The sequence below is a fragment of the Episyrphus balteatus genome, chromosome 2 (assembly GCF_945859705.1).
Source record: "Episyrphus balteatus chromosome 2, idEpiBalt1.1, whole genome shotgun sequence".
NCBI lineage: Eukaryota > Metazoa > Arthropoda > Insecta > Diptera > Syrphidae > Episyrphus > Episyrphus balteatus.
In genome coordinates this window covers 10,996,424-11,023,267 of record NC_079135.1, presented here as the reverse complement: position 1 = coordinate 11,023,267, position 26,844 = coordinate 10,996,424, and the positions used below count along the sequence as shown (strand labels likewise).

The 26,844-nt window shown below is 33.0% G+C and overlaps 3 protein-coding genes across 3 annotated transcripts; 1 reads left to right on the top strand and 2 right to left on the bottom strand.

Moving 5' to 3' along the window:
* Positions 1-1,525: 1,525 nt before the first annotated feature.
* On the bottom strand, positions 1,526-8,295 carry LOC129909186 (cell division cycle protein 27 homolog). The gene is made up of 3 exons (XM_055986196.1): positions 7,594-8,295; positions 7,179-7,254; positions 1,526-4,364 (listed from the first exon to the last, which is right to left on the bottom strand). The coding sequence occupies exons 1-3, from the start codon at positions 7,615-7,617 to the stop codon at positions 1,810-1,812; spliced, it is 2,655 nt and encodes an 884-aa protein (XP_055842171.1). The 5' UTR covers positions 7,618-8,295; the 3' UTR covers positions 1,526-1,809.
* A 3,718-nt stretch (positions 8,296-12,013) lies between these two features.
* LOC129908923 (protein hobbit) lies at positions 12,014-21,927 on the top strand. The gene is made up of 12 exons (XM_055985761.1): positions 12,014-12,199; positions 12,326-12,452; positions 12,557-12,796; positions 14,431-14,592; positions 14,661-14,798; positions 14,866-15,135; positions 15,263-15,406; positions 15,467-17,035; positions 17,093-17,550; positions 17,688-18,168; positions 18,230-21,322; positions 21,386-21,927. The coding sequence occupies exons 1-12, from the start codon at positions 12,147-12,149 to the stop codon at positions 21,443-21,445; spliced, it is 6,795 nt and encodes a 2,264-aa protein (XP_055841736.1). The 5' UTR covers positions 12,014-12,146; the 3' UTR covers positions 21,446-21,927.
* Positions 21,928-22,786: 859 nt separating this feature from the next.
* Positions 22,787-26,037, bottom strand: LOC129908924 (uncharacterized). Its single transcript, XM_055985762.1, has 4 exons — positions 25,904-26,037; positions 25,377-25,486; positions 23,169-23,371; positions 22,787-23,105 (listed from the first exon to the last, which is right to left on the bottom strand). The coding sequence occupies exons 1-4, from the start codon at positions 25,961-25,963 to the stop codon at positions 22,870-22,872; spliced, it is 609 nt and encodes a 202-aa protein (XP_055841737.1). The 5' UTR covers positions 25,964-26,037; the 3' UTR covers positions 22,787-22,869.
* Positions 26,038-26,844: the final 807 nt, after the last annotated feature.

The following is a 26,844-nucleotide window of genomic DNA, read 5'->3' as shown; positions in this document are numbered from 1 at the left end:
CTAAAACAACAAATTCCCCTTCGGGGGAAACTCGCAATAGCTTCTAAAATTCCGGGCGAACAATAATATTACAGGTGAAAAAAGTTCCAACAAAAAATCATAAAAAAAATATAATTTTACTCAGCAATTAAGTTGTTGCTCGAACTTTAAATCTCGATTTTTTCACCAAATTTTTTGAACTTTGATAGCCAAACAAAAAAATTTGTGTAGTTTGAAGAGTCATCTTTTCATGGGATTTGAATCCCTATAGTTCATAAAAACTGTACCAAGTACAACTAGTCATTCTCCTGAGACCTACGATTTGTTAAAATAATAAAAGGAAATATCATTGGTGATACCGGGGGTCCAAGGAAGTTATATGACTCTTTCCACTCATCAATATATCTCACTGTTTGACATAACCTAACAAAATTTCAAAATATAGTTCAATCCTAGGTAAAAGCTGATACAAATTTGGATATAGAGACAAGTTATAGACTATTCGGAAAAGAAAAGTAATGAGAAGTTTAATGAGACAGTCTAATACAGATAAGTTTAAACTGTCAAAGGTGTTTGCTATTGTTCTGTCTTTAATTTTATTTTTAGGTTTCTTATCAAATTGTTCCTATTCTAGTCGCACATTCTCAATTTTGTATTTTGCCAAATTCGTATGGGTGTGAATTATTTGCAAGGAGTACTAAAGTAGATAGGCACTTTATAGCCATTGAGATTTGTTGGCGAAAGAAAAAAAAATCAGATTTAAGCGCAATAATGAAGCTTTTTGCATCCACCCAATTCCTTTTATTCTTTTAAAATTGATTCGATTTGGACTCTGGTATGTACTACCTTTTATGTATTAAGCTGACCAGCTACAAATTTATCTAAAAAGAAAAATAATCAAAAAAATATCCATTCTGTTTCAAATCAGAAAAGTTATTTTTGTAATTCATTGCACATGATGATGATTATATTTTAAAGAAATTTCTCAAAATATTCCTTTAAAATTTTTAGATACACATTTATCCTGCATAATATTGGAAGAAAATAAAATAAAAATATACATGATGAAAGATAGATCTTACATATTTTCATAATTACTTGTTTTTTGTTTTTATTATTTTCATTCAATTTCTTTTTTTATTAGAAATTCCTAGTATCATTTTTCATTTTTCTTTACATATTCGTCGATCATTTATATCATAACGTTTTGGCTACTTATTTCATGTTTTTTCGCTTTTTCAATAACTTCAGGACTATATATAAATTTGCGAGAGAATACATTTTTTACTTTCTTCATCAAATTGTATGTTTTTTTTTAATTATAATTAAACTCTGTTTATTTTATAATTATTTTTTTGTTTCTTCTTCTTCTCAAATGAATATTTTTTTTTTGTTTTTTTTTTTTTAATTTGAACATGTAATGTAAGTTTTGTAATTAATTGTACAATAATTCAAATAAAAAAAAATAAGCTATCTACAATATCTTAAGTTAAAAAAATAAAAATATTTTTATATATGACAGATGAAAAAAAAAATACTAAGTATCATCATATAAGCTGAAGGGCAAAAAAATAGAAACATCAAAGAAGGAGGGGAGGGGTACCATCCCACAGAAAAATAATATACAAAGGACAAATATATAATATTGAGGAGGGTGGACACATCGTCGACTTGATTTGAAACATTAGTTCATAATTTTTGTTTTTTCCATTGTTTTTTTTTTATTTTGTTATTCTATTTATTTTTTTTTTTTGTGTTCCTTCAATCTTTATCATTTTTTTTTATCAATTCTAATTTTTAATACCAGAATTTTTTATATTTTGTTCCTCTCTAATAACTATCACTATCATAATTAACATCCTGTTGCGCCTGCGTTGAGTCATCACTTCGTTCTGAAATCGGCTCCAAATCTGGATCAAGATTAAGATCATTCATAGGCGGGCAACAAGATGGATGACTCATTGAATCGAAGGCGTCTTTAATTTGGTTATTGGCGCCTTTTGGATCGAGATCAGTCGCCCAACTGAAGTGCATCAGTGCCGAATCGACATTACCCAAAGCTTTGTGTATTTTTCCAATGAGATAGAATACAACAGATTCCTTTGGCACAATCTCCTTCAACTCTTCTAGTTCGCGGAGCGCTTCTTGGTGTTTGCCAAGTGAAAAATAAATTGAACCACGATGGAATCTGGCCAGCGGATTCTTCGGGTCTATCGCTGCCGCTCTATTCAAGGTTTGTAGCGCTTGTTCCTTCTTTTGCATGAAATATTGCATGGCACCAATGTGCACCAGAATTACTGAATTTTTGGGATTTATTTTAAGCGCACGGTCATAGTGCAATTCAGCCAGTTCGTATTTTTCTTGTTTGGAATAGATGGTGCCAATGCCAAACCAGGCGTTGTAATGGCGTGGGTCTTTGAGCACAGCAGTTCGGAAGAAATTCAGAGCTTTGTCTAGTTCTTCGGTGAGAACTAGCTCGTGACCGAGCAGAGTGTAACTGTAAACAAAATCAGGATCTACTTGCACTGCCCGTTTGAAGAACTTTATTGCTGTTTCGTGCTCTTTATGCAACGAGAAACAATTACCCGATACACACCATGTAATTGGCGAGTTTTTATCTTGCGCCATTAGATCCTGTGCTAAAGCAGATAGATCAACTTCCTTTTGCAAATGCCACAACGATGAACTGTAGGTCTCCATTGAGTCCAATCGATGAGGATCGCTCTCGTGTATTTTACGGAATATTGACACAGAATTCTCGTACTCTCGCAGCTCGTAGTGTGAACGTCCGATTTGGCTCTGCACCCAACTAGAGCTGAGGTGGTGCTTTGGAATTGTTTCGAAGCTCTTGATCGCCTCTTGGCAGTTGTACCGCGTCAGGTGGTAGTAGCCCTGGCCAAGATCACGCAGCAGTGCCATTAGACCCTCTGCACTTTGGCGTTTTAAATTCAACACATGGTGGGCCATTGTTTGGGCACTATTCAGACTATTGTTTAGCAATACTTTGCTGTCATTGGAGGTGATGGTTTCAATTTTTTCTTTTTTGTCTTTTTCATTCATTTCAATGTTGCTGAGGGAGATTTTAGGAATTCGCTGTTTGGTCTTTCGTGGTGGTGAACGTGGTTGCACGAATTTACTTATATTAGGACTTTTGTTGTTCTCTTTTACCGAATAGTTGCTATTGCTAAATAGTCTCGAACTTCGTCGGACATTCTGTGCTCCCAGGCCACCGCCTGTGGTGCAAGTGTTCGGCGTACGAGGAGTTATGTTGCCAGTTTGTGTAAAGACTGCTGGTTTAGCTGTGGTTTCTTTGCGATTTATCAGACTGCCTACGTGTGTTTTTAATTTTTTTCCTACCGCCTTTTGCTCTTGATTCGCCTCGACCAGAGTTTGTGGTGATGGCGTGTGCATAGTTGTGTTTAGATTTATGTAGGGCGTGTCTCCCGGGCTAATCGGTAGTATGCCAAAACTAGGTGTTGACGGACTCATTGCCGAAAGATACTTGAATTGCCGTCGGAATGGTGTACCACCATCAAAATTACTTGTCTCCATGTAGGCTATGCCTCCGCCACTACTGCTGATATTACTGCTATTGTTGTTGTTTGCGAAAACTGCAGGCGTATCCTCGATTGTTGTATTGAGGTTATTAGAAATAGGTGGAGGAGCACCGCCCAGACCAATATTACCACCCCGAAGAATCGTCATTGAACTATTTAGATTGTTATTGTTGGGTGTCATCAGATTGACGGTATTTGACTGGTCAACCGGCGTTGTAAGGATATAATTAGAGCTATTATTAAGACTATTGACTAAATCCCCTCCCAGAGTGGTTTGTTGGTGTTGCAATATGCTTCCATTATTTCCAGACAATGTTTGAGTTCCATCGCAGCAGCCTGGGAAGCCATCTCCGCTGCCAAAGAGCACCATCGAGTTAGTGTTGGTGTTGCCTTGGCTTGTGTTAAAAATATCAGTACTAGTTACTTGAAATATTTCTTTTGGATCGATATCGACACCAAGATTGCATAGTTCAGCAAATGCCGTCCAGAGGAACGGATTTAGCTTTAAAGCTTTTCGGTATGCATCGGCAGCGATGGAGTCACGCTCTGTTTTGACACAAATCTGAGCAATTAGTTGGAGCACAAAACATGCTATTTCACCAAAGTCTTTCGCTATTTCATCGAAGTTCTTTAATTCACCTAAATAGACACTCGATAGGGCACACTCGGCTTCGGAGTATTTCTTGAGATGGAACGCACATTTGGCAAGAAGGAAACGGCATTCAGGTGAACGTCGGGATTTTTCTTTTAGAAGCCAATATGCTTGATGAATCATGCTCGAACGATAATAACTGGTAGCTAGAATGAAGATAGTTTCATCTGATTCCACTGGAATTGAAGAAAAAATTGTCTATTAATATAAAGTGTATAGATAGATTTTATAAAATAAAAATTATTTAAAAAAAAGATAGTTTATATTTTGCTCTGTAAAATCTTTGTTGGTGACCTGAATAACTTTGTTTGTTCTAATAGCTATTTAAGCTTATTGTTCTAATAGGTTCTGAGTTGTTAATGGTCATATTATTGACGAATTTCAAAATAAGTTATATATCAAAACCAATTAAGTGAATGTATATATTGTATAGTTGTATTGTTTTGAGCCAAGTGTTCACACTATTGAAATTAAGCAGATTCAAGAGTTTTAGAGGCAAATATCTCAGACGTTACATCAATTGTTAAACTTTAAAACAATTTTCATACGGATCTAGTTTTGAAATGTATCAATGGTCTGTTTAGTTATAACCTTTGAATAAAAAGTACAATATTTTTTTTATATTTCACGTTTTACTAATATTTCAATATTATTGAAATTGAAAACCAAATCTTAGAACTTGGTTTCCTTTTATATCTCATTGCTTTTTTATGTGAAACTTAATTCAAACATAGGAAAACTTGGCTCCGTTTAAAACAGTTTTTTTTTTTTCAAATTTCTTACTTTTTGAAAGGCATTGCTGCAGAAATTTTAGTTCATAGAACTTTTTTGTCATAAGGTAATGTGACTGGATACCCTCGTCACTTTCGTTAAATATCTCAAGTTCTCAAGTTGTTGATGTCAATTGTGTGATTGTTTAATTTCATAGTTTGCCGGTGATTAAATACTTATTTACGAAAATTCTCTCTCAAAAACTACAATTAAAAATATGTGAATAAATATGTTGAAGTATAAAAAGAAAATAAAACGCATTTTTGTATTTAAACCCTTAGGGACGGCTTGGTATTTCATTCGCTCGATATGAAATCTCGTCATTCTCGCTCGTTTTGGATTTTTTGTGTTGGTCATTTCAAAGTTAGCCAAGACAAAAAAATGGGATCCCTGGCCGTTTTTCTCTTGAGAGACGGATGGACTGAACATACATTGGTCAGATACATGCATATTGCATAAGCTTATTAATACTATGACGTGTCTAGTGGCAGTAGGGACGCTAAATGTTTGCTCGTTTATCAGAAAATAAATATTGAGCAAGTCTCTTGCTCGAAACGATACCTGTCAATTTCGATCACATTTGTTTTTTTTTTAATTAAATTTTGTGTAAAAACACTACAGAGCCCAAGCAAATATTTTTGAATTTTGTCATATTAAGAAACAATTATTGCTTCGTTCAAAGACCAACCCTTGAAAACTTTAGTCTTCATGGTTCGGTGGTTAGGGTAAGTTATGTATTGTAAAACAAAATGGAATTAAGTGAATATTTCAATTTTAACATTTTATTTCTGCTTGTTAGATAATATTTAGGCATTGTTGAACAAAATCATACTTCCATGTGGAAACTGAAGGATATGTTTTTTTTTTTCGTTTATCATTAAAAATGATTTCTTATTGCAAGGCAGGTGCCTATAACTACTTGACACAGTTTCAAGTTTTGTGGTTGTAGGTATTCTTTTATAATTGTTATTTTAACGAGTGTCTACCAGTCTAGAGAAATTGAATTTCAATAACTATTTGTGTGTGCTACATATTATCATATCAAAGAGTTAGTGATTTTCAAAGGCCTACACTTTTGTCTTTCTTGAGCATTTTTTCCATTACGAATAATTTTTCCCATAAAGTATAGCTAAATAAAATTTCAAATTGGAAGTAAAAGAGGGATATTAGTAGTTACGAAAAGCACAGATCTTCAAGTCCGCATGCTGGAACGATTGGCGTGGTAAAGTGCATTGTGCATGCCATAGAGCTATTGTGCGATATTTGTGTCAAATCAAAGGTAATACCATATTCTTCTCAAATTCAGATGTTCTCGTCAAAGGTTGTCAGTTTCGAAACGCAGCCCGTTTTAAGGTTAGAAGCGAGGAAAGTGATTTTTTTTCATAAAGTCTTGTTTTTTTGGTATGTTGGTCGATGAGTTAAGGAATTTTTTCGCTATACAATAAAAATAAGTGTCATTGGCATTTAAATACAAAGCGGTCTTTTGAAAAAGCTTGATAGATTCTTAACAACGAGCCAAAGTACATATTCACGTAAAACTAAGAATAATTCAAGAAAAAGGGTCATATGCATAAAAAATAGTAAATACTTTTACTTGAAAAATTGTAAAGCATGAACCTTTTTTATCCAAATTTTGTGCATATCAAACCTAGTTTATACTTATGAATTTCATATTGCTAGTAGGTATTTACTACTTTTTATGCATACGGGCCAAAGTCTCAAATAATACACTAAGCTCCTTTGAACTTATCGAATTTAAAGGCCTATTAATTTAAATGAAATAAAACATAAAAAAAAAACTTTACAACAAGATAGTAAAACAAAAGAAAACTACCTACAATTAAGAATTTACTTTTCTAAATTAATACAAAGTAGATACCTAAATAGGAGGTAAAGTAGGTACTCGAAACTCATGATAATGTCAAGAGAGATCAAATGTCTACCTACCTACTCTCTTGTTTTATTGCAAAGAATTTTTCATTTTCATGTTATGCTGACCTAATCTACTAAATTACATTGCAACTTTTTTGCAAATAAAACAAAACACAAAACTGGGTTTTTCGTTTTCAATTCAATGTCATCAACGGGGCCTACACGTAGTCAATAACAAACTAAAAAACTCTTGTCAATAGTTTCTTACTAAAAATTGAAACGCAATTTTCCCCCTAATCATTTAGTTTAGTTATAGATTTTTATGTTAGAATATAAAATTATATTACCTTCAGAACAGAGACGTTCGGCTAGAAATACTGCATCCTTGCTATCGTAGTGGTTCAAGCAATGCCAAATGGCAGCCTTTCATCATAACATTTTGGTGTAAAATATTGTGTAAAATATACAACCAAGAGGTGTATATTTATTGTATAAGCCACGGTCACGGCAGCATAGCAAAAGCACAAAACATAGAATAAAAAAGAAAAAAAGAAATATAAATTTATTTCTCTATTTTTTTATCTAACTGCACTGCAAAACACAGAATAAATAACAACAAAATGTAACTGCACTCTTGTAAAGAAAAAAAATCAATAAATTGACTTTCCCCCGCACTTTAATTTTGTGGTTTCCGTATTCCGTAAAAAAAAGGGGATTGTGCTGTGCCACTTTTGGGTTTTTGGGTAAAGAAAACTTCCTTACCTGAACTGGCTCCTGGATAATCATTACTCTAAGTTTGAGCTAAATGGAGGAGTGTTTCTCGAGAAGATACAATTTTATGACACTTTTCTTTTTATTAGAAGCGTCTACGAATCTGTGTTCGGTTCGCCCGTCCGTCAGACAATTGGATTCACGCACGCATAAAAATACTCTTGAAACCTCTCACAGAAAATGTTAAAAAAAACTATCGCGGATAGTTTTTTTTAGTTATTATTAATTTCCGCCATTGGCTGTTATGAAAATGATTTTAAAGATGAATAAATTATATTTTCTTTTTCTATTTTTTGTATTTGATTCGATCGAGAGAATCTAGAATGAAGAAAAAATAAAATTCACTTGACTTGACACACACGCCGTACTAAATGGAAAGTGTAAATTCGAAATAAAATATTCTCTCTATTGAATTAGTAGTGGTGAGAGTTGAAGAAGAGTGGAGTGGAATGAATGTGTATTTTTATTTCTTCTTTTTTTTTAAATATATTTTTTTTTTGGTACGAATATCACTTGCAGTTTTTGGAAATTTTATATTTTTATTTATTTATAACATCATAGGAATTAGTTTGTAGGCAATTGAAGAGGTATGGGTATTATTTTTTGAGTAAAAAAGGTGAAAATCTGGTGTGTGAAAATTTTTTCTTCCTTGCTCGGTTTTCTTTTTTTTTTCTTTTCTACACCATACACTAGATACTAATACATTGAAAGAGAAATGCCATTTTTAGCTTTTAGAACGTTGATGGATTTTTTTTTTGTATGAAAATTTTGTTTATGACTTTATGACGCATGGGGTGACACCTGGTGGAAGATAGTTTAAGGATTTGAGGCTGAGTTGCCAATTGGTATTTTTTTTTGTTCTAATTTGAAGAAAATACACTTTTAGGATAAGTACACATCTAGTTATTTTTTATGTTGTAGTTTTTCAGCATTTTTTATAGCTTATTTTCACTAGAGCCCAAATGAGATGATTACGCAGGCTATGGAGTAAATCGATTTTTAGAAAAAAGAACACTTAATGATATATGGAAGCTCATCATTAATTTTTTTGTCGAGCCGTTTGTACTCTGCACTTTTAGCTGCGTTCCTTTGGAAATATTTATCTACTGCTTAGTACTTAAAGCTGCTTTGAACTACTTTTTCAGTATAGCAAAAGTAGTTTTAAGTACTCTAAGCAGTAGATAAATATTTCCAAAGGAACGCAGCTTTTAATATTCCACAAACTTGCAAATTACGAATAGTTGTTCATTTCTTTTATCACTTCCTCATGAGAAAGCTTCCAGTCACTCATTTTATAGCAATAAACAAATAATATCCTTTTAATTTAAAGCAACTCTGACCGACAATTTTTGTTTTGATTTGATATTTCAAATAAAAAGTGACAGTTTTTTTGACAGTTTTGTTTGCGATAAAGTATGCGATAAATTGTTTCACTTCTCAGGTTTTGAGTGGTTTTATACAAAACTTGTGTTTTAAGCCTAGTACGCAGCTGAAGCGAATGAAAATTTTCCATACAAAATTTTGTTAACGAAATCTTGAAATAAATTAAATTTGTTTTGTTTTTGCTTTTCAACAATCCTATAGTACGCTGCTGATGTGAAACGAAAAATGTTCAAGTCTCCAAAGTCTACAACGAAAATGCTAACGAAAAATATCATTAGGGGTATTCACGATTCGATGCAAGTGGTCTTGTATCGTTGTAAAAGTGCAAAAGTGTAACATTTTCTTAAAATAAAACAACCAAATATACAGACTACAATTTTTTTACACTTTTGCTGTACCCCAACCCTATTGCAAAAATAAAATACAATAGTGCAAAATTTGTCTATATAGTTGTAGTAGTAGAAAACAAAATTTTGCATTTTTACACTTTTTTGCTACACCGGATCGTGAATACCCCTATTGAGTATTCTGATGTCAAAGTCAAAATAAAAAAAAATTAAATTTATTTTAAAATCAAGAAAAAGCAACAGAAAATATTTTTTAAAGCAAGAAATAAATAGGGGTATTCACGATCCGATGCAACTGGTCTAGTATCATTGCAAAAGTGCAAAAGTGTAAAATCTTACAACACTACAACAACAAAATATATGGATTGAAATTTTACAATGGTCTTGCACTTTTGCTATACCCTAACCCTATTGCAAAATAAAAATACAATGGTGTTAAATTATTTTTGACAGATGGCACTCACCGTCGCGTCGCCCATGATAAACAGTTTGTCTTTTTTATTCTGTTTATAATGGTTGTCGCTACTCATGTCCCGTAATTTAGTTTCTTTTGATGTAAAATAATTAGTGAAAATTAATTAACCCGAACAAAACAAAGAATTAAATTATAAAAAATGGAAAAAAAGAAGAAGCAATGGTGGAGGAAAAAAAACATCATTCATGCTTCAATATTTACTATAGATAAGAAGAGGGGCGTTCACGATCTATTGTAAAAAAATAAAATTTTACATTTTTACTAGACCTGTTGCACCAGATCGTGAATACCCCTAATAAATTTGAAGTGAAAAAACAGTCAACACTGCTCTTGGGGTCAAGAAAAATGCACAGGACAGTAAAAATTAAGTGACAAATGAGTGAAAACTCTCAAATTTTTCGCTATAGCTGAGTACTGAAAAACGAAAAGCAAAAACGAAATTTTTCGTTCCAGATTTCGTTAACGAAAATTTTGTATGGAAAATTTCGTTTTGCTTCAGCCGCGTACTGAGCTTTAAATAAGAACATAAAAGCAAATACACATCTCAGAAAGGCAAACAAAAAAGCTCTAATGTAATTTTTCCGCTTACAATTAAACCTAGAGTACATACTTGGTGAAGCAAGTCGTGAAGTGAATCCGATACATTTTTTTTTTGGTCAAGCCTGGTATGCTGCTGATGCGAAACGAAATTTTCCATACAAAATTTCGCTAACGAAATCTTGAACGAAATTAAATTTGTTTTGTTTTTGATTCAAAACTTATTTTCTGATGTTTTTTTTCGAATTTTTTGATTTGTACTTTAATTATTTTTGATTTTCTATAATACCCGATGTTATTTTTTTTGTTAATATATTCGCTGTTGACTTTGGAGACTTGAAAATTTTTCGTTTCGCTTCAGCAGCGTACTAGGCTTCGCCCGTGAACGTTCCTGTGAAAAAAAATTGGAGAGTTTTGCTTCACGACGTGAAGTAGTTCACGTGCAAAATGTACGGGAATCTCTTTCACTCGTGAATCTACTCTCCTTATTCGATAAAAAATTAAGTTCACAATTGAAAACAAACAAAAATTGTATGAATTCACAGTATACACATAATAAGGTAATATCTTCCGAACGTTGTCAAAATTAGTTTGTCACAAATCGGCACCAATCTGTCAGGTCGGCCTTTAATTTCAATAGCAGTAAGCACGAAATTTGTTTTTGTTTTAATTTATAAAATGTCATTTGAAAAAATTATAGATTAAAAAATAACAAATTTTCCTCGTTGTTGCTAAAAAAAATGTAAAAAAAATTAGTGGTGTGCGTGGTTTTTCGGTTTTCGTGCGTTTTTCGTCGGTAATTTAAAACAATTAAGAATTACGGTAGCTGACATTGGTCGCCAAATTGTCATGTTTTGACAATTTGGCGGCCAATGTCAGTTTGGAAGATATTACCTTTTTATGTGTACTGTGGTATGAATTCACTTCACGACTTGCTTCACAAGTATGTATTAGGCTTTAATGTCCCCGGCAATAATTGTTTCTGTGCGAAAAAGAGGTGGAGACTTTTCAATTTCACTGTGTCGAACAGCGTACTGCACATTGACATCATACAATACATGGACTGCTAGTTATGAACTGCTATGCCATATAAAAGTTGAAAAAAAAAATAGTTGCACGACACTAGCCATTGGGCGCATTCACAAACCTAGGTGCTACGTAGTCGACTCGTTCTGATTGGCTGAAAAGAGCTAAAAAAATTAGTTGAAATTTCCCCTCCGACGTAGTGTAAAAATTTCGACTTCAAAGCTAGCTGACATTTCTCAGTCAGCTGTTTGATGGAAACAAATTCTATTTGAATTTTAAATTTGGTGGAATTGATGGAAAAAGCATATAAAATAAAATTAATTGTGCAGTATGTGAATATAAATCAGGAAATTGAGGAATTTCAAAGAAAAAAAGCTATTTAAACCACTCAAAACACATTTTTTTTTATTGCATCTGTCACCTAGCTTTGTAGTGCAAATTCGCATTCCAAAAGCTAGTTGAAACTCGACTACGTAGCACCTAGGTTTGTGAATGCGCCCATTAAGTTTTTTAAATAGCCATTCATGTAAATCATCAAAGTGTAAGCAACCCTTATAAAAAGTCTGTTGTAGACGATGAATAATTTTCAGGTTCCCGAACGCTGACACTGCAACGAAAAATGATAAACGTCATCAAAAGAGAAAAATAAAATAAAAAAGACAACACTGAAAAATTACAACACAAAAGTTGTTTTCCTCTAATTTCCAAATTTAAACCACAAAAAATCAAATAGATTACTTGTTAAAATGATTAAACCATAAATTAAAATCATCATTATGCTATTCAAAACTCTTATATGCGTTTTGCTATTCCTCGTGTTTATTTATTGGTGAGTAAAACATTGGTCCAATTGGGCCATAATTCCCAGTCCACTAACGAAGACGTAACAATTTTTTTTTTATTTTATGATTTATTTCTGATTAATGAATATTACTCTTTTTCTAATAAATATTAGGTTTTTACCAGCAAGCATAAGTTGGTATCTGGAAAGAAAACTTAAAGCCAAAGTACGAATTGGACGGATTAGCATACGTATATTAGCTTTGAAAAATGTTAACATTAGCAAGAGTGGATTTTCAGTGGTAAGCAAGCTATCATAATTGATTGGTGCACCACCACCACTTGTTTTTAATTGATTTTTATCACTGATTCATCAACCATCAGTATAATTTTAATTTAATTGTAGCAAATTGAAGAGATATGCCTGCGAAGTAGTTTTTTCAATACCGAAGTCTCCAAGTTGCTATCTATTTACATTCGTGACATCAGAATTAATAAAGATATCGATACGAAACAAAACAATGGCTCCCCTGTTGATATCTTAAAAGAATTGGAAAGTCTTCAAAATCAAAGGCAAAATGCTAGAAAAGGAATGCCTGATTTTCGACAGGCAAAAGTGCCTCCGAGTATAATTACTTTTGCTCAGGTAAGGTATTTGTTGTACTTTGAATTTATTTTTTATCTTATATTGTTAGTGTTATAGTTATTTTATTTGTTGTTATAGTAAGGGGATTAAAATATTATTTCCTGTTATACTATCGAGGGGGGGGGTATCTATAAAATGTATTATGTTGTTAATGATTTGTTTTTCAAGATTTGCTTCTTACCTACTACTTATTTATTGGCATATTAGTTAAACATTATTTCAATGAGTTAGCTTATTTACTTATGTACATGGGAATTATTGTTTTTAAAGAAGCAATCGCCATGTTTGCCTAAAAAGGGATTTGGAAGGTCTTGAATGCCTACTTTCCGATCCACAATTTAAATTCTACAAATCCCAAAAAATTGCATGATCAAGAAAAGTTTCTAAGCAAATGCTTTTGCATTTTATTAATGTTACGAAAAGTATATTGCCTGCCAGGTTCTTCCCAACTCGGAATTTAATTTTATGCGGATTAAATTTCACATCCGTAGACATATCATCCACGTCTGCTTATAGGTATAGAAGTACTAATTTGAATCAGAATTTCACTTATGCCATTTTCGATACCGAATGTTACTCCATATCCAAAATAATTTTCAAATATCCGTTTTCAGAAAGTGGCATTGTGTGAATATCCATTGCATGTTAATATCCATAACTCATCATGGCTTTCAATGTCCATAACTCATCAATACGCTGATCAGAGAACACCCCAGGGGAGGTATGGTGATATCTTCGCGGAATACAACCACCTTACACCCAGTTAGTCCATGACCCACTAGAACTTCCGACTTGACTTATTCCTTACCTCCCACGCTGAAAAATATGCAGTAAATATCTCATCTCCTTTAGGGAAATCGGATCACTGCTTAATTTCAGTAATTTTTAGTTTGACTTGAAGAATGATGTCTTGATCAACAGATGTGCTAATCGTAATTTTGTAACTTCTACCCCTTGACATATAGTATACATACATAAAGTTCGAAGCATCTTCCACCCCACTAGAAATAAACCATCAACTGCTGATTGGCCTAATGAGTGGTGGCAATAGATAATCTGTAATCTACTAATATACCGAATACTTGAATCCATGGGTTGTAAAATATTAAAATTCTTCTGTTGAAGAAAAAGCTGATGTATAAAAAACCAACCCAACGCTTTTTGTTTTGAGAAGGAGAGTTGAAGTATGAAAAAAACCAAATCATTCATATCAAGAACGAGGATAATAAATCTGTAGGTTGTAGTGCATCTGGCTCATTTTCACTTGTTCATGCAGGAGAGTTTTTTTTTTTAAACTTATATCAATAAAGTAAATGGGATGAAACCTTGCTGTTTATGGCCGTGTTTTTGTGGTAACTCAGTATTTTTCTGAGTAAAAGTTTTATACTGATTTATAACGATGACTTTTTTTTTATATGTTGTTGAAGAGTCGAAAAGTATAAGTTTAGAAAAAAAATTCTCTGTAAACCACGACAAACGAATATTTCGTTTATCCTTAGCAATCATGTATTTTTGTTTACCGTGCAAAATTTTACTGAGCTTAGTACTGAGTTAGAAATAAAACACGACTTTTTATCTCATTATAGTCATTTAAACATAAACAATTTTAATGAATCCTTAAATTTTAATTTCAGTTCATGGCAGTTCATGTTAATAACATTTCTGTAGTTCTTATGAACAACGACTTTGAACCAGGCTGGTTTCTCCATGCAACTGCTAAGGAACTTCATTTAGATGGAAGTATTGTTCATAATGAAAAAACTTTGCTTGTCAATGCAATTCTAAATGAAGCACAGGTAATACTCATACAACTTAACGTTTTTTTTATTTTTACAAAATTACTTTAAAATTTCTTATGTTTCAGGCCAAAATTCTACGACACTGTCCTTCTAGGCGACAATCGCTAGAGAATTTAAATAAAATAAGACCATGCTTAGCTGAATTAAGTTTTGATATAGCTTTGGATGGAATACTTTTTGCCCATGGACCATTATCTGTAGATGTAAGTTTTATATTACCTTCAATTGTATAGCTGATTAATTTATATTTTTTTTTTTCTCTTTTTTAAGAAACTATCATTATCTATGAACAATGCTAAATCAACCATTCATGGTGGCCTTTATGATTTCTTACGTGAAGCCAAACAACGTAAAAAACCAGCCGAAATAAAAATTCTTGAACAACCAATGGTTGTTAAAAAACCATACAATAATGAGGCATATCAGAAAATCGCCCCAATTATTCCAAAGAATTTTAGTTTTATTATTAAAGCTGCAACATTTTCGGCAGTTAAGGAAAATTCACAAAATGATTTTAGTGCTAAAATGCAACTATTCACAGTAAGTTATTTTTTAGATTTTTTTTAGCAGTGACAAAGCAAGAGAGTATATCAAGATCGCCTTTTTTTAAAAGTCACTACCATAAATGAATAGCAATTTAATAACATTGAAACACCTTTTGGTTTAGATTACAGGAAAATTCAACTCAAAATCTCTAAATGAAAACGTTCATCTGCCAACTTTATATACAAAAATATCACTTCAACATCTTGACATTGATACGAAGTTTGAAAAACTTTTATTTATTGAACAGTTTACTATTGATTCTGTGGTAAGTGGTTTCATTTGCAGAAGGTTTCCCTAACACTTAATCGAAATTTTTGTATTCCAGTTGGAAAATGATATGGTCAACTTGTATCTTAAACTGAAAACCTTCCAACTCATTTATAATCATAGTGAAATTTACAACTGGGTTAATAATAACTTTTTATCACAAAAGAAACCCCAACCACTATTGCTATCGCATCTTACTGACGCTGATGCTGCATCTCAACCATTATCAAATAATAATAGTTTCACCGAATGGATACTCAAACGAGTTGTTATAAAAGGTTGTGCAGAACTATGGAATGTCTCAACTCTGGTTAAACTTGATGAACAAAATGCTGCTGTAAGTGTAAGTCACACAAGATTGCTACTCGAACAATTCGATGAGAAACGAAGCAACCGATATAAAACAGAAATTCTTAATCTCCTATTGGACCAACGTCATTGGAGTACAGAATTAATGATCGAATCATTATGGTGGTCATTGGGTAATTCAATTAATGATACAAATAATCTAAAAAAATCCCACTCACCTGGAAGTCCATTCTTTTTGGGTGTAAGTCTTGTCAAATTAAGCAGCTATGGAAATGTCACAAAATTGGAAATCTCTGTTCATACTCTACGAACAGAATATAGTTTAGCTTTGGCTGAGTTTATTGTTAAATCAACACAATGTATCAAGCAGTATGGTCGAATGGATATGAAAAAGAAACCACGTGAGGCTTTAGAAGGTTCCACAGCAGATCCCAATGCTGGTCTGTTGGTGTCAATGAAAATCAAAGATATTAGTGCGTTCTTTATAAACCATCACGATGCTTGGTTATTAATTAGTTTAACCGATATCACTCTAACCCGGTCACATCAAGTTTCAAACTTTCGTTTGGAAGAATTTCAAATGGCCATTATGAGATCAATGAGATCTTCATCATTATCACTCAATGATTTCACTGATATATTCGCCAATGTTAAAATCATTCGAATGGAATATGAGAAATTTGAAAATTCGAGACCCAAAATTTCAGTCTATATTCCAGGTAATAGTGAAGCTACGTGGAATTCAAATTTACACATGCATGTGGTAACATTGCTGCGAGATATGGGAGAACTTAGAACTGAATTGAATTTATCGCGACCATCGACTCCATTATCATCTGATAATTTGCCACCATCCCAACAACCATCTGATCCAAAGAATAAACTAATATTAGAAATCTCTGCAGAGAGGAGTACATTATTCGAAATAAAAATATCAGAGCGCCATACAATGCAATGGTTCCTGGAGAATCTTTTTGTTAGTCGCAAAGAGGGCAACTTTATATCGGCCGAGAATATTTTCATAAAAATCGATGATCAGCATATTTTCACGGTGAAAGATGTGGACATTCATTCGCTGCCAAAGCTAGAAATGCTGACACATGAAAGAGCTAATTGTGAAGGATTTGTATTGCCCACAAATAAAGTTTGGGTCACAACTATAGGAGTGTTTAAGGCTATTTTTCCATATGATCATGACTTTTATGATGCAGTTCAGTATGAATTTATATCGCTTTTCAAATGGTTGAAATTTGTGCATAATTTTAAAAAGAAACCATTTACAGTGACATCACCTTTACCGAGTGATATGGTTATACAGGTGAAGATTATTTCTATTTTTATATTATTTTTTTATAATTTAAAATTTTTTTTGTAGATCAAAGAGTTCCTAGTTGAAATAAGTGATGATCCATTTGAAGTGAAACTTCGTGATAATTATGTTCTTTTGGTTGATGAGTATTTGGAGAGTTTGAAACGTAAAAAACTATTTGAACAGAAAATTGCTGAACGATGTTCGGAACGTCTTCTTGTGCCAGCTGGTACAATAGAGAGTCTTTATGCTAATCTTGTTAAGAAAAACTCTGAAATCTACATACAAAGATCGAAAAAGATAAGTGTAAGTGGACCAGTTCGAACGAGACTGCTAGCTTGGATAATGACGGATGTTGAAATAATGGCTATGGCTGATACTTCTATACATGGTACGGAAAATGTAACACGAATAATGAGAGAAATCGATACAGAGAGTCCATGGCCAGAAGAGGGATTAGAATTCACGACACTTTGGTGTCGAAATGTCAATGTTAGTTGTACTGAGTGGAAATTTATGTTGAGGTGAGTTTTCTTACAAAACACTTGATCTGCGATATTTTAAAAATTGTTGAGAACGAAATAGTTTAAAACCAATGAACTGTAGATCAAGCGCATTGTTTCTCCTTAGTCTTATAATAATTTTTCCTTTTTCATTTCAGAGATTTCCCCCAGCCAATGTTCTATGTGAAGGCCATGCGTCTCTTTGGAACTCTTTGTGGAGCAGAACAACTTGCTCCAAAGCGAGCCAAACGTGATGTCATAATTGAAGTTGGCCATCCATTCGGAAATGATATGATTCAAAGAGGAATGACATCTCTAAAATACTATCATGACTTTGACTGCGAACTAGATTTCTGTAGCTATGCATTTGGTCCTTGCTGGGAGCCAGTAATGGCTCAATGTAATTTAAGCTTTGAAAAAATATCAGCCCCATCAAAAGATCCCAGTCCGGTTCTACCATTCTGGGATAAGTTAAGACTTTTACTGCATGGTAGATTGACTATGATTGTAAAACAATTTACTGTACTTTTGCATGCGTCATTGGATCCCTATAATACAACCGAAGAAATGGAACTTACATGGAATAATTGTGGAATTGTATGGACAAATGCTAGGATAATTTTCAAAGGAGAATTGAATGTAAGTTTGAAGAATTTTGGTACTCATCGCAAAAAGAGTTTAGAATTATTTATAATTACAGATTACTGTCCGGACAGCCTCACGTTATGACGATTGTCGTCTTTTACATTTTCCAAATTTAAAATTAACATTAAAACTAAAATGGATTTGTCTAGCCAATCCAAATGACCATCATGCCGTGATACCATGTGCTCCAGATAAACTACCCGAGTACTCAAGCAATCAAGTTCATGATTCTTTTCGTGCATTTCGATCTCAAAATGTCAATATTTGGATCTCATTCGAAACAAAACCAGTACCTAGTGAAGATACTGAAGCAGATATTCCAAGTTTGGTTCTCTATGGCAGTACTTTACGATGGTTTGAGAGTTTGAAATTGATATTGTCAGGTGTAACAAGGCCCACTCGTCGAGGACATGTCTTTAATAATGTTCGACCAAGAAAAAAACAACTAAGTCGACATTACAAACGAGCCAATTTGCAAATGAGCCTTCACAAATTTCAAGTTCTCTATTGGATGTCACATGCTTTGCATAAAGGCTTTCAACTAAATGGCGGTAGAGTTTCTTTCAGTTCAGAACATTGTCTGAGCCTCTGTCCCATCAATGATGGATTGATTCATCGTCCCAGAGCCGATTGGTCAACTGTTTATATGAATTGTGAACTAAATGATGCTGAAATCTGGCTAAAAAGCATTTTAACTGAGAAACTCGAAAGCAGTTCAGAGAATATTGCCAATTCGGATGCATTTAAAATTGTGCGTTTTTACTTTCTAAGTGTTGATAAAGTGTCTTATGGACGAGAGGCATTAATTCCCAATGAAGAGGATTCCAAAGGTAAAACCTCCACACCTGCTCACAAATTGGTTGTTTACGATTTGAAGGGTGCCTGGACTAAAAATAACCGAGATGTTGCCTTTGCACTTTTTGATTCTTTTATGAAATCGCAAAAATTGAAAAATAATCTTTCAACTGAAGCAGTTAAGGGATTCCGTAAAGAAGCAAACTCGAATATTATCAAAAATCGACGCAATGAAAGTGGAACTGCTACCCCAGAAGTTCTACCAATCGGGGGAGAGAATGCTTCGACGGCAATTAAGAAACCTCAACAAACTAGTCATGCTACTGCTATGTTACAGCAATTAATCGCCGAGGCTGATCACAAATTTAATGTCTATAGTGATGATCAGAGTACTCAGACAAGAGAATTACTTTTGCAGGGTTTACAAGCTTGTAATTCCCAAGACATTATGCATGAAAATTGGTCAATATCTCTCGTTAATTCCCAGGTCTTACTTAAAGGATGCGAGACATCGGGTTATGTTATAATAAGTGCAGCCAAAGCAGAAATCTTACAAAGAGTGCATAGTCCTGTTTGGAGAGATCGATCATTGGTCTCGAAAACAACATGGAAAGGTCTGCTCGAATGCATGCAGTACTATGCTACTGTCAGTGCTGGAGAACATGATTCTCTTCTCGAAAAGGAAATCATGTGGTTGACAGTCGATAATATCCAGGAGAAAGATAAAGATGCTACTGTGATCAATGATCTGCCAGATATTCCACATCTTGTTGGAAGTGGCCGGAGTGTGGGAGGTGTTGTTTCTGAGACAGTTGGAGCTTCATCGGCTTCAGATGCTGGCGTCGCTCAGCCACTTCAACTCCAGCGTATTGTTTCTCGCTGTAAATGTGAGTTCTTCTATGTAAGTTATGGCGATCCAATAGATCCGAATTCCATAGAAACTGTTCCAACCCCACCATCAGAAGAAACGCTAAGTCCTTGGGAGAAACAAGATGATCCCGCTGATGCATTCACTCTTATGCATCATGATTTGGATGTTTGCACAAACTCCCTACAGTATGCAATGATTCTCGACATTGTCAATAATCTTCTTTTGTTTGTTGAGCCTCAAAGAAAACAAGCTCTAGAGAAACTTGCTCGTATGCGATTCAAATTGCAATTATATTCGAGTGAAGATCAAAAGAGACCCATTCAACATTTGCAAACTCAAATTCGTAGTCTTCTGATGAAGATTCGTTCCTTGGAAAAGGATATTCATTTAATTGGCAAAGCACGTGCCGAGGAGGGTGATTCCCGAGAGTTACGTATTGATTTCGAACAAGTCCAAAAGTCAATAAGGGACAGTAAAGAGGAACTAAATAATCTCAGTGAAGAGTTGGATATGATGTTGCTTTGCTACAAAGAAACCCAACTCTCAACGATGAGTAAAATAACCAATGTCAGAGGGGCAAACAAATCCGTATCGATTGTGCGAGCAAATGAAATATGTTTTAAACGAGCTCAATGGCGTCTCACCGAAACCGATGGACAAATTGGTATTGCTGATCTCGTACTCAGTGGCTTTTTGTATACAAAAAAATCCAAAAGCGATGATTCCGTAGAACATCTTTTAGAACTGGGTAACATCCGAATGAATAATTTAATTCCTCGTGAAATTTACAAAGAAGTCATTTGTCCGACTGAAATTCAAAAAGATATGCCCGTTGACACGCACAAGCGAGTTTTACGTGTTTTCTGTCGTGAAAAACCTCCCGTCGGTGGTATTTCAGTTAAGGAACACTTTGAAATTAATGTTGCACCCATTACAATTGCAATAACAAAAAAATTCTACAGTACAATGTTGAAATTCTGTTTTCCCGATCGTGATGCATCCGAGACTGAGGCAGTCGATGATATTGAAGAAAATTCTTCAGGCAGTTCATCGTCATCACAAAAATCATCGAAAAAAGCATCAAAATCAAAGAAAAGTTCTAAAGACTCCGAATTTTATGTGAAAATTGAAAAAGATGATGTTGAAAAGATGAAAGAACGAGCAGAGAAGAATAAACTTTTCATTTATATTAAAATTCCCGAAGTGCCTGTGCGTGTTAGCTATAAGGGAAATAAAGAGAAGAATCTTGAAGATATTACAGATTTTTCATTGGTCATTCCTACACTAGAGTATCACAATGTTACATGGACATGGTTGGATTTGTTGTTGGCAATGAAATCAGTTAGTCGAAGGGTTATTCTATCGCAGGCTATTAAGCAAAAGTTGCAAATTCATAGAAGACAGCCACTTACTTCGGCTGGTGAGAGGGCATCACCACAGGAGGAGGATAAAGCGAAGATGCTTTTTGGAAATCGTTTAGCAGTAAGTTGTTTTAGATTTTCATTATTTTTTGTTTGGATGTTAATTTATATGTTCTCTTTTTAGAATGAAAACCGAAGCCAAAGAAGAGGAGTCTTCAAATTTACAGCAAATAATCCAAAGTAGTAGTTAGAAGTACTAGAAGACGAATTTATTTGATCATGTTTTCATCAACATTATACCAATCCAGTGATATTAAAAACTAATAATAACAAAAAAAACTTTGGCTCCAGACATGTAAACAGTGTGAACTAGTATTTATAAAAGGGGTATTTCAGTACTTTTTTGTATGTGACCCGCATAGAGACAGGGTCTCCGCCGGTGAACGTACTTTAAGCACTTGTAGTTGCTTTTTTAAGCGTTGTAAAGCACTTTCCAAAAAAACTGTTATTAATTGGCATGTTTCTAGACAAAGTCATAAAATAAATAGTCAAGGGTAGGCAAGTTACTATCCATTTATCGTTTTCTTTCCGTTAAAAAAAAAGTATTAATAGTAAATTTTGTTAAAAAATAAAAATACAAACAAATATGTGTGTCATTTGATTGCTGTATAAAAAAACAATAAAATAAATAATTTATTTTCAATACAAATCTATTTGTGAAAAATATTTATGTTGTATTATTTTTCTTATGAAAATTGTTGTATTCTTCCTTGCATATATCTTACTTGCGTTCAAATATACGATGAAAATTTCTAAATTGTCGATGCTCGCTGTTACTTATTTGAGTCCTCACCCACCAGTCGTCTAGACAAATCGTTCTTCCATGTTCTATGGCTTGGTCTTTAAAACGGAGGTTCGGTATTCATAAGCTTCGAACGTTGAATCTGGGAGGTAAAGGTTTTTTTTGACGAACGTTTTCTCGTCCATTCGCTCAATAAACATCATTGTAAATATATGTACATTAGACCGGAGCGACATTGTATGGGAAAAAAATAAAATTGAAAAATAAAAAAATACCCCCGCAAAAATGCATTAGGTCCAAAAAAAGTATTAAAAGATTATTTTTTATTTTTAAAACGATCGCTACGGTTTGCGCATTCGCATTGAAAATTAAACAAAATTGACTTAAAAAAACAAGCCCCTATTGGTTATTCCTCATTGCAATTGAAACCTTAAAAAAAAGCGTAGAAAACAAACGATAGATCAAAGCATACAGAATGATTTTTTTATGAAAATTTTGTTATACAACTATTATATTTTTTTTATTATTTTGTTAAATTTCTTTCAGAAAGCAAACTTAAAAAACAATGGTTGAATTAAACGAAATTAAACAAAACAAAAATGTTGCACATACGCCACAGTGACCGGCCTGATTGTCATCTCGACTTAATTTTACTTGCCTAATTGAACCTGTATTACAAGTGAAAATCGAACAACCGAAATATGGTGAATACGCTTTTTGCGTTCATAATTATGAATTTAAAAACAGTTATTTCTTTTTAATTCAAATTCAACACATTGGTACTTATTTAAATTTAATAAAGTTTTATTTTTCTAAAAAACAAAGCACATTATAATTCTTTCCATTAACATCAACAAAAAACATTTTTAAGGAAAAGAACGCTTAGCAATATGCCCTGGATATTTCTCACGATACTTAAGTCCAGTAACAAGAGTTGAACTTTTAGGAAACGCTGTTTGTCCATTAAATTTGGTATCAGTTTCTGGATTAAACCTAAGATATTCATACTGAATATGTAGATTGGGGGGTAAGTCGGCTTTTTTCAGCGCATCAAAAGGTACGGTTGTATCAACTGAAGACTTGTAGAATTCAATGACGTCAGCTAATAGAACAAAAAAAAATATTATCAATTTTGTTTATATTTTATTTAAATATGTAAACTTACCAACAGTGTTAATCTCATGCACTTGAGAATTTGGTACTGAATGTTTGAAATCTTTGAAACAAGCATCTAGAATTTTAAACTTTTCTTCTAAGTTGGAAAGTTTGTAATCTGTTTTGGAAGATATGTTAAGGCTTGCACAAATGGCACTGATTTTGTCAACGGCATCGTTGGGTGCATCATATGGTTTGAAGGGTCGAAGAAAACTAAAAAAAAAAAATGGTTTTTATAAAGTATATATTTTTTTTTTACGAAAGTATGTAGGTATTCTCAGTTTTAATGTAGACAATCTAGTAGTTTGTTTTTGGGTGATAGTAAGTAAACTTCAGGTAAAACATAGGGTAGAGTAGCTAGTAGTAAGGATTTTTTTCTCATAAAATAAAGCACAGAAATGTGAAATATCAACGTTTTCGAATAATTCTTGGAGTAAAGTGTACTTAATTTATTTCCTTTTCGGTAAAATTAAAAAAAAAGTTGATCATTGAAGACATCAGAAGAAGAAGGGGTTAAGTGACATTTTTGAAATTTTTAATTTTTTCTTTATCTTTAATCTTTTTTCTAAATCTCTCTCTTTAAACGACTATTGCTCAAAACTACCATTTTGGCACTCAACCCATTCTTGTTCTGATGTCTTAAATTGTTCCAAAAAAATAATTTAATGTAAAAATTGGAATTAAAAAGTCCGTTTTTCCTATATCCGGTCTTTGTTTTCTATTTTCGGCCATCTAGTGTCTTAATTAGGTACAGCTTAATTACATTGAATTTTTTGTGTTTAAATTTTGGTTTTTTTTTAAGAATTTAAAAACCATTTTTATGAATATTAATTAATAAGTAACATCAATTGATTCAAAAATGTATTTATTTTGTTCCATTTTTTAAACTTTTATCAATAAATGGTGGCTGAATATAGAAAACGCTTGATTGAAATCGAGAGCCGGAATACGGCACCTCTACCCTACGCGGCCCTAGCAAGGTATCCTTCGGAGTGAGAATTTAGGAATCTTAACAGTCTATACAAATATTTTAGGTGAAAGGGTGTTTTTTGTTTGGGAAGTAACAAAATCAATGGTGTAAATGGTACCCTAACGAATTTTATTAAAAATACCGGCGCAAAATTTTAAACGATTTAGTAAAATGCTAATGCCCTTTTAGTAATTTAGATAATAATTTGAAAATCAGTCTGCTTTTTGACATAGTAACTTACTAAAATGACTTTAGCATTCTACTAGGTATATCGTTTAAAATTTTGCGCCATTGTCTTTGCTTGGGTATTACGAATTGAATAAGTTTATAAATTAAGTAATAATAATGGTATCCTACTGAAATCCATCAATTAGGTATGTTACTTTTGAGATTGGAAGCAAGAGTCTACAGTGTTTATAAGAATATCATGGTTAAAAGGGTGTTTTTTTGATTGACTCAAAACGTTCCAAAAATCAGCCTACCTATTACTATTTTAATAACGAAGAAAAAAATAACAAAAATAATAAAAATTATTACTGATGAGCCCACTGTCGTACCTGGGCGAAACGCTTTATAAATTTGGAGTTGAGGTCACTTGAACTTTAAAATTGTATTACTATTTTATTTTTTCATCTTTTCTATATTCTGATAGAAATATTAAAACTACCTATCTTTTTTCTTAAATCTATTAAATGCTAGGTACCTACGCCAATCCCAGTTAGTAATTATTTTCAATAAAAAAAAAACCACCAAGCTTTCTGCTTCAAAATCGCAATTCTTGTTTATAAATTAAATTACTCATCTACCTATTTAAAAACAAAATAAAAAAATGACGCAAAGCGATATTCATGTAAACACAAACAAAATCTTTTTTTTTAATAGGTAGTTGAAAAATTAGTTTTAAAAACAATAGTCAAAAGTCAACATCAACATAAAGATCGTTTTAACTTGTTACAAAAACAACAATTTGGAGCAAGTGAAGTGAGCTTTTTCATAAAAAAAATAGGGATTTTTTTCTCCAACCCAGCTGAAAATGATTTCTCCTCACTTACTCACACACACAAACATAGTTTTAACTATGTGTAGATGTGTTGTTTCTGTTCCCCTTCTATTTATCACTCATTTTACTTTTTCATTTGGGAGCAATACCAACACTAATGTAAAAATGTACCCCCATCTTTCAGGTTTTATCCAACATAACAATACAAACAAAAAATACCAATTACTCCTTTTTCTATGTATACACACCCTTTAGAGGCCAATGATTTTCCCACTGAATCAATACGGGCACTCACTGCTGCAGGGCCACCCTTTTTATTATTTTGGGATGAATAGAAAGCAGTTGGTCGAATGAAGATCTAAAACGAAAAGAAAAAATATTTCATGTACATAGGTGTGTAAAAATATTTCCGATATAAAAAGTTTTTATAGGAAAATGAAAAAACCAATGATCAAATATTCTTGTCTGCCTATCTCGGCACATATAATAGAAGGAAGCTGTTGATAACTTTTATTACAATATTACACCACTACAACTGTCAAATCACCACCAGCTGTCAAATATTTTTTTGTTATCTCTTCTCTCAACCTCGCAATATAGGTATAAAATCTCGTGGTGGTGAATATTGAAATTTATCTCATTATGATTTACATTTAAAAAAATATAGATTCTCACTTTATTAATTACAATTCACTTCTTTCCTTTTAAACTCATCGAAAACACTAGTCGGAGGGGTTTCTTTTTTTTATGTAATTCATTTTTCATATAAACTTACGTTTCGTGCGAAAATGTGTTGACCCGTTTTACGTAAACTCACTTGCCCAAGCCCCGCCATCGTGAACGTGAAAGAGACACTGGTGGGTTAATGCGAGTGTGTGAAAATTTAAAGACGATTTTTTATTTTCTTTCGATTTTGAGTGTTTCAAATGGTGGTTGGAAAGAGAAGACAGTATATGTTTTGTTTTATATAATAAGAATGTGTAGGTAGATTTTTAATGCAAATGTATGAGAAAACTGGCGAAATCAGTGTTTGAATTGGAAATTTAATTCTGCGTTAACACAGTGCAGTATTTTTCTACAAAAAAAAATATTTGTACTTTTTAAATTAAATTTTTGATATAACCCGGATAGACAACTCGTATTCTCTCCGAGCAGATGGTAAAAGATGCGTTCCTTTGGGCACATTTATATACTATTTAGTACTTTGAACTACTTTTACTCTATTGAAAAAGGAGTTTTTATTATTAAGGAACGCAGCTGGTGGTACTAGATTATCATTTTTATCTACTCATGAGTATGAATATGATGCCTACTTTTCACTAGTCGATTTCAGCCGCACGATATGTTGCACGGTTAAGTCGACTACGATTTATCTATGGGGAATGTCAATTTAGTCACCTGCGACTTACGTTCACACGAGTCGAATAGCTTCGCCGCACGGCAAAAATCGGCTAGTGCAAAGTCGGCATGAGTACTCATGAAATGCGGCTTCCAGAAATGGTATCATTACTATGCTATACTGAAAGGAACAATACAAAAGGCTGGGAAAAACTCAAATCTCATTTTCGGGATATTATTGTTTTGTGCAACTTTGGATTGACTTTGAAATAAAATCGACTCTGATCAGAAAAAGGCGTGTGTGGTCAAGACTTTAACTCAACCTTTTGCCGAAATTTATTTGACGGAAATTCAAATTTTCTTGTAACCCATCATATT